Below are 13,033 nucleotides of genomic sequence, written 5' to 3'. Positions count from 1 at the left end.
CGAGGCCCATACGTGAAGCTGTGCCTTTTGTTTTTGCCTCTGTACACCGGAGTTGAGGAAGATGGGAGACGAACAAGACGGAAGCCAATGAAGAGGGTGTCCGACGGAACGGCGGTGCGAAGGTGATGTCATCCAAGACACTCGCATTAGGCAGAGCATATGCAAAAGACTACCATTCACCTTGCATTGGCCGCCGCAGACCTCCCCCGAGGAAAGCACACAAAATGATATACAAAAAATAAAAGCAATGAAGATCGAAAAGAGGACGCGGCAGTGTATACAGTTACTCTACAAGTCTTCGCCTGCCCTCTTTAGTGATGCAAACAATTTCACAGGCGGTACAGCCGCCGCCTGTACACGGTTGTTGACAGCGCATCGCACACCGGGATATCCCAGGCGCGAGACCTTTCTCCACCGTGAGCCTGATGACTAGTAAAGTGGGGTTCGCGAAAAACCGAATGCACGCCTTCTTGTACACAGGGGGCTCCACCTCAAAGCCAGAGTAACAGCACAAGTGCCACTGCAGACACCCACCCTGACAGCGTCGCTGAGGCGACGGCCGCAGTGGCGTCACGGCCGAAGCACGGTGTCTTGTCGTAGTCGTAGTTGGGATCGCTGTCGTTCACAATGACGATTTGAAAGTCTGGAATGCTCTGCGTTACCATTGAAAGCATCTCGAGTGCCGGGTTAGGGGAGCCACGGAAGGTGATAGACGGAATGATCAGCTCATTCGACGCTACGCACGAGGGCGACGGTGACTGAAAGGAGGCGGCAGTTATGTTGAAGACGGGGGTGGACATGCAGGAGCTCACGATGACGCCGCATTCAGCGTAGCGAGAGCCATCGTGACCCCACAGCCCTTTCCGCGTGCCCTCCTTGCCGTAGAGGAAGGAACGGCAAATGCGCCACGTCTGCTCCCCAGCAACGGAGTTGGTGGACGGCGGAACGAGACCACCGTCCACCATGTCGCCCTTGACGCTCTCGAAGCGGTACAAGGGCTCTTTGGGATCACAGGGCAGGCAAAGATACTGGCGCAGCGCGTAGAGCGAGGTGTAAATGCGCTGGCTGCCCGCGACACAGCCCTGCCCCTTCGGCACCAAGGCACTGTATGCCGTCTGAATATCTTTATCATTGCCGGGGAGGCAGCATGTATTGTGCGAGTGCATGTAGCACAGCTCAAGCCCAAACGGAACGGCCGGGGCTGCGTCTGTGACGAAGCACTTGCGAGCACCTCGTCCTGGCACAGCGAGCATCAGCCCGATGACCAACGACAGCAGCAGCAGCAGCAGCGCGAAGAGGTGCATTCACACTTGAAATGGGGTACGAAAAAGATTGAAGGATAACGATTTGGTAATACGCTGGCCTGACGGCGCGAGTGCTGGCCATTGATCTGCGCTTTTCGAGCCCTGAACACAAGAGGAGGATCAAGGAAAGAGTTGGCCACACTCACGGCTCAGTATACAGAGCAAGTACACGGGCGTCGGTTGTTCTGCCCAGCGAGGGGGGGGGAGAAGAGAGGGAGGGGTTCTCACCCGGGATTTTTGTCGGCGGTGCCCGCGCATACGTCTTTGGCGCTCCTTGAAGCGACAGCCGCATTTTGCTACAGAGCTTTACGTGGCGAAGCACGGACCATTTTGGTTGGTGGGAGAGACTGAACTCAGTGGCACGCAATGGGGAAGAATAAAAATACACATCCTTTCCCGCAGAGTCTCCGGCACGTCACTGCACACGAAGCTGGGGGATATGCTAGTAGCATACACACAAAGAATATTCACAGGATTCCGAACATTACGCGGCCTCGTGAGAGAGGTGCCAGCCGTGCCGCACACTGGGCAGCGTCTGATCATTGTTTGCGGGCACACACAAACAAACACACACTCGGTCAAAAAGCCGGTGCGTTTGCGACTAGGTTCGACCGCTACGTTCGAGCCCGAGAAAATATGATGCGAGGGAAATCAAGGAATCATCGCCAACTGCCTCACTGCTGAAAATTCAAGGGGAGCACAAAGAAAAAGGGTGGCAAGAGCGAGTCACAGGCGACTAAGCAAAAACGAAACACTCGGCACAATAGCAGACAGCGTACCACCGCAGACAGGGAGGCGGCGCAGCATCCATCAGGTGATGCGGAAGGCAGCGGACAGGATAGACACATACCACCGCCACGAAAAACAAAAACAACAAAAAGACGCAGCGGAAAACAGCAGTTCAGCAGGAACTTGTCACCGCATTCTGCGGCACGCAACAAAGGGCCGAGTGGGAAGGAGAAAAAAAATAGACGAGTCCTCAGGAGTGCCCACCCCCAACACCACGTCTTCAGGGTACGCCATTTCGATGTGCCTCACCTCCATGTTATTAGAGGGGCGGGGGTGCCCATGCAAGCAGAAGAAAAGGGTGTTAGAGAGGGGCACATGCGAACGAGGATAGCAGACTAAAACAAGGGGAGTGTACGAGGCACCAGTACACACGACCGCATCCCTGCGAGAGAGCGCGGGGAGAAATGGAGGGGGCTCCGGGGAACAGCCGCCGAACGACCCAACCTCCGAGACCCCTTCTTCACGACATTTCGGAAGCATCTCCGCGGACCGACAAGCCGTTTCACCACCTTTCCGCTACCCATCATCCTTTGACTCCGCGACTCCTTTGCTCAGTAAAGTGCCTACAGACGGGCACACGCACATGGCACGTGCTTTCATGCCACGAGAAAGGAGAGACGTCACAAAGAACAGGTGATTTCAAGTCGGGGCTGTGGAGGCGCGGGCTTCTTTTTTTTTTCGTTGGCACAACTACGCGCGAAACAGGAGCGCAGACGCCGGGGCCATTGCCTCTTGAGTGGGTTCTGGCAAGGCAGCTGACATGGGGTGTACGTATACATGTATATGCGTGTGTGTGGCAGGTGTTGGTGCATCACGATTGGCGGCGGAAAATGGAAAAGAATCACAAGGAATCAAGAAGGCAGAATAGAAGGGAGCCGGCAGGCGAACAGAGCCACAGAAAAAGAGAAGATAGACTGCGTGTGGCAGAAGAGAACCGATGGCGCGCAACACAACAGTCGGGAATGGGGAGAAAAAGGCACCGTACGGTGGTAGCGCGGAGGCGGAGGCGTATGAGTGGGAAGAGTGGGCGGCATCGCGTGTGTGGGTGGGTAGGCGGAGTGGAGAGGCCGCTAACACATCATCTGCTCGGCACAGGAAGGCGTGCGCAGAAGAAGCTAAACGGAAGCGTTAGAGCTGGTTCAGGCACCACTCTTTACGCGGCTTTTGCGCATGGTGAGCACCCACCCACCCACCCCAAAGCAGGGGATCTTTTACAGAGATAACCAACTGCTAAGACTCACGGGCGGTCGTTTGTGTAGGTACAGCTGCTCGGAGGGGGCCTTGCTCGACCTGTGCAGCAGATCGGAACGGCAGCCACGCTTATGAATGCAAAAACCGATTATCCTCTTACTCGACGGAAAACATACCACAGTTCAACACAACCCGCACATACAGGCACGGACACACACGCTGGAGTTGAATGCCAGCTCAGATGCGCATGTGCACGGCGAAGTGTTTCTGCAGGCCCTTGCGCGCCGTGCGCTGTGCATCCTCGCTGGCACCGGTCACAATATCGAGGACCTGTTTATGCTCGGGCGTTCTGAGCTCGGCCTCCGCCAAACGGCGAAACAGTGGCGAGTCGTCGAGACACCGTACCATCCACTCTTCCAGCTCAGCTACATCCGAGACGGTGTACACTAGACCACCGTGGCGCAGCCAGTACGCGTACTCTTGCACCAAGCCCGGTGAAATGATGCGGCGGCGGATGTTCTTGCGCTTCCAGTGCGGGTCCGGGTAACAGAAGAACAGACGAGACAGCTGGCCTTTCGTAAAGCAGTTGGACCCAAACTTCATCACATTCATTTGCTCGAACCAGACATTGCGATAGTGCTGCGTCAAGGACGCCGCGTTCTCCTGGCGCAGCGCCAGTGCCTTCTCCTGTGCAAAGCTGACCACCTTAGGCCGAATCTCGAGCCCCATCATGCACGTTGTGGGGAACACCGCCGCCAGCGAGAAGAGCATGCCCCCGAATGCGCAACCGACATCGACGAACTCAACTACTGGGTTGGCCATACCAGGGTAGAACTCCGAGAAGCGCTTCTCGAACTGTGCCGGGCACTCCGGGTGCTCGTCGTCATTCTCGGCGAGCGGGTTCCGATGCGGACGCGTCCGGATCGGTAGCCGCGTCCATCGAGGCTGCTCTTCAGAGGCCATCGCCGCGGTGAAGAAATGCGAAAAAAAAAAGAGGTGCTGGTCCTACTGGGCAGCATCGTCCATTACCGCATGTGGTGCACACAGCACATTCACGTCACACAGTGGAAGGTAAACGAGTATATGCGAAAGAGGCAAAGCAGAAGAGGGGCGCGCGCCAAGTCCCCCCCCCCACACGCACGCAAAGAAAAAAACAAAAAATCCACCGAAGTAAGATATGCGTCGGTGGAGTAGAGACAGACGGGGGATCGCAGAGATGAAAAAAAAATGAATCTACCATTTTGAGTCCATCATCCTCTGGAGGGATTCACGGACATCCAAGGAAGCTTCGCGACGGGAGACATGCTGCAGCGTCCATACACAGGCACACATGCAGAAGCTCATGTTCAGGTTGATGAGGGTAGCTGCTGAGCGCTCAAGAATGGAGACTGGCTGTCCACGTCGAGCAGGAGTGCAGCGGATGGCTGAGTGGAGTCTGGCATTCCCCTCGAAGGCAGCGTTGTTGACGGCCTTGCGCCTTTGCTGGTTTTCCACGTGGCTCATAGTTGTAGGAAACGTGCGAAAGCACTCGCGTACGCCTCACATAGTGCTGGGGCGGAGAAGACGCAGCAGAACTTTACTTGCCACCCACACAAGCGACAGTTTCGCTGCTGCCGTCAGTCAGGCTCGGCTGTCATACGCAGCTTGTGCTTCAGCTGCGCGTTTTCCTGGATCAGCTGCTCAAGCTCCAGGGACATCCGGCCTAGCACCGCGTCACACTCAGCAATCTGGTCCTCGTGCTTGCGTTGGTCGTCGGCCATGTGCTGCTTCAGCATATCCACCTCACGGGTTCTGGCGTGCGAGAGCGCTGCGTAGTTTTCGTGCAGCAGAGCAAGCTCGCTGTTCAGCGCTTGCACTGTTTTTTCGTACGCCAGTACACGTGCTTCTGCGAACCGTGCAGTGGCTGGCGACACGCCCTCTGGCGCCTGCGCAGCAGAGGCTTCCGGCGAGGTTTTCAACAACCCTGTATTGCTACTGTTGACGACGCGGGTAAGCTCGTTCATGCGGGCACGAAGTGCCTCCAACTCGCCGTTTTCTGCCGTTGCAGCCGCGCGCGTTGCCTCGATCCTGGCCGTGGCTCTGGCCAGGGCGTCCAGGAGGCGAGCCTCGTGCTCGACGAGTCGCTGCATCACCTGTACGCCAGCCCCAGCTGCGCTGTCATGCGATATGATGGGGGCGTCCGCCGCTCTCAAGCCGCTAAACGTTCGCGGTGTGGCGGGAAGGAGCACGCTGTCTTCTCGGTCGCCGCCACGGCCTCGCCAAAGGCGCGTGAGCGCCTCACGAACCCTGCTGCGGCACTGAAGAAGTTGCTGGTGCGCAGGCGATGAGGCGGGTAAAGTGTGCAGCAGCGTGGTTAAGATGGCTTCCTCCATGGTGGACGTGTACCGGCACACATCGTGGAGCACCACGAATAGGTCGCTAACGAGAGCCTTTTGCGCCTCTAGTTGAGAGGAAAGCCTACGCTCTGTCAGCTCGCGTTGGCGCTCAACGAAGACGCACTCGTCAATGACTTCTACGAGGTACTGCTGGGTGCGGTGCAGCTCATCGGAGGCGGTGGCGGATGTGTTGGCCATTGCTGCGACGATGGACATAAAACGAGTGCCAGCAGCGGCAGCCTCCAAGTACAGGTATTCCTCTTGTGCGCACGCACAGCTAGCTGCCCGTGCTCCCTGCAGAAAGGCACAGAAACAACAAAAAAGAACGAAGTCAGGAAAGGCACGAACAGCAGAGGGAGTGACAGGGGGGAGCGTCTTTGAATGCGTAGGCGTGTGCGCGCGCGTTGAGCTCGCGGCGAGCATACACACACAGCGGTCGCCTTTATGCTTTCGAGCAGTGCATAACAGAAGAGGCGGCACAGCCGTCTTTTGGCGTTTCGCCTGAATGACCTCCCCGGTGCAGTTGTGTGCGTTTGTGTGTGTGTGGGGGGGAGGGAGAGTGGAGCTGGTTACACGCCGCTTCCTCGTAGGGACGAGGGAGTATCCATAGTGGCGTGAGGCGGAAAACACAGCTGAGAAAGTCTTCGTGGCTCTTTGTGTTGGTTAGAATCACCAAAATCTCGGTGCCGAGGACGGAAAAGGGGAGGAAGCTCGCGCACACGGCACAACGACAGCAGAACACTACACAAAAAGCATCGGCGGCCGGAGGAACTCACATGCGCAGATGCAAGCAGTGAAGAGTGCATCTTTTTGGCGCGCATCGAAATCCATCACCGTCCTGGCGCCAATCGCGTGTGGCGCTTGAGTTGCTCATCGAACGCCGTGGCTCGGCTAATAGGTCCTTTTTTGCGGCTGATGACGGTGCAGTCGGACGGGCTGTTTACGCTCTTCACGGACGGTGTCCCACGTCGGCGTGGGACACCGTCGTGATGAAGTGGACCCTTCAGCGACTGCAGCACATCACGCATGTGGTCAGGATAGCGCTCGACCACGTCGCTCGTCTCCACATGGTGCGTCCAGACATAGCCATCATCATCGCCCGCGGCGGCTTGCGCACCGTCCGTAGCTGCGGTGTTGCTTCCGCCCTCCAGCAGCGGAGTCGACGACTGAGCACTGCGCAGCACGCGCCGGGGTAGCACGTCGAGAGTGATCTTTCCCAGGTTGCCCATGGTGAAGTCGTGCACAAAGAACCGGTGCGCGCGAACGGGGTCTAGGTTGCCCATTTCGGTCTGCCCACTTGTGCCGCTGCGCTCGCAGATCATTGCGACGCAGTCATCGAAGCTGATTGGAATACGCGGAAGATGCAGACACTCGGCCATGTGCTCCGATGAGCCGGACGCAACAAGTATGTCGTAGATGTAGCGCGCTACCATGCCCTGCGGAAGGGAAACGTCGTTGGTGGGAATGATGCCGCACGCCGCCAGCTTCAACCCTGACTCTTTCGTGAAGCAGCCGGGCAGTGTGAGACCTGGTGTGTCGTACAGTACCACGGATGGGTCCTTGGAGAGAGGAACCAGCTTCATGCCGCGCGTGGTGCCTGGTGTGATGGAGACCGTCTCCGGTGATCTGGAGCGGCGGAAGTCCTCACGGTGAAACTGATACTCGTGGGCGAGCCTCAGGGAGTTGATCAACGTCGACTTGCCCACATTCGGCATCCCCACAACAAGTCCAACGTGGGCGACTGTCTTATACGGCAACGGCGGCAGAATGTGCGTGGTGAAGCGCTGCACCGCCTCCACGACGTCCCTCCAGCACCGCCGCGCGCTGGTGAAGAGAGCAAAGGCGCCGTTCCGTTCGTAGTATTCCTGAATCGCGCGATTGCTGTCCTCGTTTGACAGCTCCGCCTTGTTGAAGATGATAAGACGTGGCTTTCCGGCGGTTAGTTTGCGAATATTTGGATTCTCCGTCGTAAAGGGCAGCCGCGCGTCGCGTATCTCGAGAATGAAGTCCGCGTCCTTCACCTTGTCGGCAAGCATGTTAGCAGCCGAATGCATGTGGCCCAGATACCACGCGGCGCCCTTTTCGTCAATGTCCACGAACGCCTCACGCGACATCGACTTCTTCGCCGACGTTTCCATGGATTCTTTGTAGGCGCTGAGGGTGCGCTTCACCTTGCGCATGAACGCCGGGTCAAAGACGTTGCATTGTCGCACAGTCACCCGCATGACGCCTCAGTCACAAGTGAGGCGACTCTTTTGCTGCTCGCGTGCTTTCGCTGCACAGCGGCGAGATGCACCTGTCGGAAGGAGGGAAAGGGACGAGGAGGGGAGGGTGAGCACACATGCCCTGCACATGGCGCGATAGGCACCGAGGAGACAAGGGATTGCGCAGGCTGCTCTAAGCGTGGCGCTTGTCAAGTCTCTCTGTTGTCTCCTCCGCTACGCATTCCACATGTCATGCGCGTCGCAGGGAGACTGCAGAGATTGAGAGAGACAGAAGGAGCCGAGCGCGGTTGTCCCTCCTGTGCACTTCTCCCAAGGAGCGATGACAGAGACATGCGCATCGTTGTGGCCTTCACAATAGTTCAGTTTTCTTCTCCCTTTTTCCGTGTTCTCGTGATCTACCGCGCAGCCATCCACGGGGAGAAAGGAGAAGGGTTTGAAAGGGAGAGCAGAGGAGGCGGCGCTTTTTCACTATCCTCGATGCCCGGGGACGGACGGAGTGCCTCTGCGCCCGATGGAGGAAGTCCCGCGCCTCGGGCGGACTCGCTCGCATCACCTCCACAGCATCGCCATCCAGTGAGGTAGTGATCTTGAGGAAAGGGAGCCATTCGGAAAGCGGGGGCAGAACCGGCACATCCCGTGCACCCTGCGGGCGCTAGATCTCGCAGAGCACCTCAGCCTGCTCCACGCCGAGGTTCTTCACCGACGAGGTGTTCACGCCAAATTTGTCTCGGCGTAGAGGGCGGTGCTGGCACTGACCAGTGAGGCTTGCTTGTGTCTCGAGAGAGTCACGAGTTCTTGTTCCGGGACGCCACGGGCCGCCATACACCATACGGCAGCGCCGGCGTTGCGTTCTCCTGCCGCGGCGGCGCACGCAGCGGATTGCAGACCTCCGTGGGATGTGAGAACAACGCGCTGCGTGCGTCGTCGCTCGCGCAAAAGTGGAGTGCGCACGACGGCGTGTTACCGGTGCGAGGCTGACAGCAACGAGTGCGGGCCACTGATACGAGCACCCTTGCTGCTCCGCGTGGTCAGGGGGACAGCGCCATCACGGGCCGCCCAGCGTTTTCTACGCCCTCCTGCACCCGTTCTGGGTTATGGGGGGAGGGGGCGAGAGTGCTCTGCCGTGAAGCGGATGCCTCGTGTAGGCCAAAGGCCAGAGGCGAGCGGCCGCTGCCGGCCCATCTGCTATCCGTACAGGCAGGTGATGTGCAAAGCAGTGGAAGGTCATGCGCAGGCCACAGTCCTTGCTGCATCACTGCGGTCACGCGCATGCGCTGCGAGAGACTGGTAAGCCCGGCCCCACCGCGCGGAGCTTGCGACGTGGCGCCTACGGTACGCTGGCTGAGGGCGCACAATCGCACGCGGCCAAGACAGCGGGCATGCTGTCCGACGCCTCCTCCAAGACTCCCGCGATCCGATGCGACCGCAGAGCTTGTGGAAGGTACGGCGCACCCACGACCTGCTGGCCTACTGGTGGAGAGCACGAGCCCGTTAGCGCCGCTGAGCACGGCATACTGCATCGCAGCGAAGCGTCGCATGGTGCGGGAGGTGGCAACGAGAGAGTGTGTCGAATTCCAGGTGGGAGGTCTTGCCTGCATGTAGATCACAGCCCCCTCCAAACTGCGGCGTGAGAGGTAGAGTACCTCCACCGGTAGCGTGCCGTTCTGCTGGCTGCTCCGTGCGCCCGCGCCTTGTTGGCGATGGTGTCGTCCCTCAGGGAAAAGCTCCTCGAGCAGGCCGTCTCCCGACGAGTCCTCAGGAGTGCCCACCCCCAACACCACGTCTTCAGGGTACGCCATTTCGATGTGCCTCACCTCCATGTTATTAGAGGGGCGGGGGTGCCCATGCAAGCAGAAGAAAAGGGTGTTAGAGAGGGGCACATGCGAACGAGGATAGCAGACTAAAACAAGGGGAGTGTACGAGGCACCAGTACACACGACCGCATCCCTGCGAGAGAGCGCGGGGAGAAATGGAGGGGGCTCCGGGGAACAGCCGCCGAACGACCCAACCTCCGAGACCCCTTCTTCACGACATTTCGGAAGCATCTCCGCGGACCGACAAGCCGTTTCACCACCTTTCCGCTACCCATCATCCTTTGACTCCGCGACTCCTTTGCTCAGTAAAGTGCCTACAGACGGGCACACGCACATATACATACACACATACACACACTCACGCGCGCACACACAAAAAAGGGCCTCTTTTTGCTCATGTGTGCTCATTCCATGTGCGCCAAGAGAATAGCGTCACACCTACGCGTTCACAGGGACACCAAACACAGTGAGAGAAGGAGAGCAAGGAGGGGGGGGGCGAAATGAACGCAAAGGCAACACACCCAGCGTAAACAAACGACGCCCTTCGATTGCGTTGCTGTTGTAAGAAGGGGACACACGCGCCATACACTGTTTGATGAAAAAAAAACCACCACCGCGCGTATCTCAACGGGACATGGGGCGAGGAGAACAGAGAGAGGTGAGGGTCCCTCTTTGCCGAACCGCAAGTTGATACCAAGACGAGTGCCGGTGAGACAGGCACGGTAACGCGAGCATAGAGAGAGAGGCTGCACGGTGAAGCTTCCCAGTGGTCTCCTGTGATACGCATACGAAACGAAAAACAGAAAAAAGAGAGGGAGAAGGAAGGGGGAGAGGGAAGACGAAAGGAGAACAGCAGCACGCCACCAACGAAGGGAAAAAATAAAGAACATACAACGGAGAAAAACACGAAGCACAGAAAAGACAGAGAACGGCTTGGAAGAACGCTCATACTGAGAAGCGAAAGGAACAAACAAACAAGCAAAGAAAAACAGGTAAAACAAAGGGCGGAAAGGATATTTAAAAAAGCCCCACAGCAGCAGCAGCAGCAGCACACACAATCACAATCACAGCCGCGTGATGAAAGCGAAAGAGGGGACCGCAAACACATACGTACACGCACAGTTGCACGCATTGAAAGTACAAATTAATGCGTCCACTCTGCGTGTGGATGTGACGCCGCGAGGATGAGGTGGTATGTGCGGTTGTGCATTCGTTTGTGCGTGGCGGTGAGCATACAGGCCCACGTGCGTGCGTAAGAATGTAGCTGAGGACATCTTTCTTCTGTTCTTCCCTGGACCTTTGCGAAAACGACGTCATGGTAACTGACGAGCCCTAGCGCAACACAGGTTGTGAGAGAGAAAGAAAGCAACTCCGCGACACACAGAAGAAAACCGAGTGGTTGACTCTCAGACGGAGAACAAACCGGCACATCAAGCAAAAGGCAAAATGGAAGAGAGCAAGAAAGGGAGAGGTCATTTGTGAGAGAAAAAAAGAGGAGAGGGAGAACGAAACAAAACAACCTCCAGGCTGAGCAGCAGAGCCTCATCAGCTGAAAGTACCGGTTTGTTGAGGAAGCGAAAGGCGGAACACGACAAAGAGAGAGAGAGAACGGGAAGAAAAATGTGAGAGATGGAACCTGAAAGCGTCAGCGATTCCTTCCTCAAGTTAGCATGTTCATGTGCTTCAGCGGGAGGAAAGGGAAGGCAACAACACGCTCAGATTCATCGATGGGCTCCTGCGGGCCCCTATCGAACCACGAGCGAAGGATGGACTGAATTCAGAGACGTAATGCACTCGCACCCGCGACTTCCACTCGCCGTAGTTTGCGGTGTGTGCCTCTGTGTAGACACACGTCTAAGGCGAGTATGAGATGCTCGAAGAAAAAAAAAACAGCCCAGAGGGGCAGAAACGACAACAATAAAAGAGACACTCGTATCATTACAAACGCAAAGAACTTCTGTCGTTATCACTGGGGCGTAAATCTGCAGCCCAACTATCTTAGGCGTTGCCGTCTCCGAGACGGCGCAGCCCTCCTTCGCTGTGTCTCTCACCTCGGCCATTATCGCGCGCAAGCTCAACCAAAAGTCTGTTCAGCAAGGACACGCTCAAGGATGTTTGCACAGATCATGACACACTGCTCTCCAAATATTCGCAGGCGCAGTACCATCGCTGAACGTGCTGAGAAAAGAGCAGCGGAAAGGTTTTGCAACGTCGGACACGGCCATTAGGAGGTGCTCAGAAAAGAGGGAGAAAAAAGGAGTCGCCCACATGCGCTTCTTCTGTGGTGACCCCGGCAAAAAAAAAAACCGGACTGCGCAACGCTATATACTCGCGTAGCGATCGGTGTGAGGCACGTTCACAACAACAAACGGAAGCAAACAAGTCGCGGCCATGGTAGCGGCTGCGCATCAACCGCGTTGCGTGCTGGCTGTCCGGCTTTACTCAACTCGTGGTCACGCTTTTTTCTTTGTCTTTTTATCGCTTGCTAAAAAAGCTCTATAGGCAGCGACGTCTTCGATTTCTGCCTTTCCTGATTTAAAGCATGGTGGGGGAGAGCCGATAACAACAACAAAAAGAGGAAAGCAAGCGGCGCCGATTCGACCCTCTCATTCCTGTTTTCCTTTTTTCTTTCCACAGTCCTGTAAACCGCGCTTAAACCCGTCAAAAAGACGGACAATGAGCGAGAGCACGATGGGTTGGGTTGGGCGGGCGTGTGGAAGCGAAAGAAGAGTGACAGGGGGGGGGGGAGGGCGGAGGAAAAACATAGTGAAGAAAACAAGAAAAGAAACAAAACAGAGCAAAAACTTAAAAGGAGGCAGTCGCGGAGGGAGGGAGGGAGGGAGGCGGCAGTGGTGGTGGTGGAGAGAACAGGAGAGCATGTAACGTGGGCACATACACATTTGACGGCAGGCGCACACACAAAACAAACGCATGTGGCGCGCCAAATCAAGACAAAAAGAAGCGCGGGGAGGAAGCACACAGAAAAAACGCAAAACGCGCACGCGGAAGAGACAAAACAACGAGACCGAGGGAGAAAGGAAAAAGAAAAGTAAGACTTGTATTTAAACCAGAAGCTTACGGAAGTAAGAGAACAACGAATTAAGCACAGACACACACGGAAGAAAAGAGATTGAAAGGTGTTTCTTTGTTTTTGCTCAACTTGTACACTCGACCCTAGAACAGAAGTTAAGTTCCACTCGGCCCCGGCATGTCACAGACCCAGGCCCGTGGCGCAAAGCAGCGGTAGACACAGATTAAAGCAGTGCGCCGACGCAGTCGTCGGCGCACGGCCTCTGCCTCAAACTCTGCCCACATCCGGCCTTATTATGCCGGTA

The 13,033-nt window shown here is 56.8% G+C and overlaps 4 protein-coding genes across 4 annotated transcripts; all 4 read right to left on the bottom strand.

Moving 5' to 3' along the window:
- Positions 1-491: 491 nt before the first annotated feature.
- Positions 492-1,304, bottom strand: LINJ_35_5210 (hypothetical protein, unknown function; the record flags this gene model as incomplete). Its single annotated transcript, XM_001469274.1, has 1 exon — positions 492-1,304. The coding sequence occupies one exon, from the start codon at positions 1,302-1,304 to the stop codon at positions 492-494; it is 813 nt and encodes a 270-aa protein (XP_001469311.1).
- Positions 1,305-3,521: 2,217 nt separating this feature from the next.
- LINJ_35_5200 (putative methyltransferase) lies at positions 3,522-4,247 on the bottom strand (the record flags this gene model as incomplete). The annotated part of the gene is made up of 1 exon (XM_001469273.1): positions 3,522-4,247. The coding sequence occupies one exon, from the start codon at positions 4,245-4,247 to the stop codon at positions 3,522-3,524; it is 726 nt and encodes a 241-aa protein (XP_001469310.1).
- Positions 4,248-4,900: 653 nt separating this feature from the next.
- LINJ_35_5190 (conserved hypothetical protein) lies at positions 4,901-5,857 on the bottom strand (the record flags this gene model as incomplete). Its single annotated transcript, XM_001469272.1, has 1 exon — positions 4,901-5,857. The coding sequence occupies one exon, from the start codon at positions 5,855-5,857 to the stop codon at positions 4,901-4,903; it is 957 nt and encodes a 318-aa protein (XP_001469309.1).
- A 632-nt stretch (positions 5,858-6,489) lies between these two features.
- On the bottom strand, positions 6,490-7,884 carry LINJ_35_5180 (conserved hypothetical protein; the record flags this gene model as incomplete). Its single annotated transcript, XM_001469271.1, has 1 exon — positions 6,490-7,884. One exon carries the CDS (start codon positions 7,882-7,884, stop codon positions 6,490-6,492), a length of 1,395 nt encoding a protein of 464 aa, XP_001469308.1.
- Between the last annotated feature and the right edge of the window lie 5,149 nt (positions 7,885-13,033).

This window comes from Leishmania infantum, chromosome 35 (assembly GCF_000002875.2).
Source record: "Leishmania infantum JPCM5 genome chromosome 35".
Classification (NCBI taxonomy): domain Eukaryota; phylum Euglenozoa; class Kinetoplastea; order Trypanosomatida; family Trypanosomatidae; genus Leishmania; species Leishmania infantum.
Note: the sequence above shows the minus strand (reverse complement) of the source record. Positions and strands in the feature narration are given on the sequence as shown.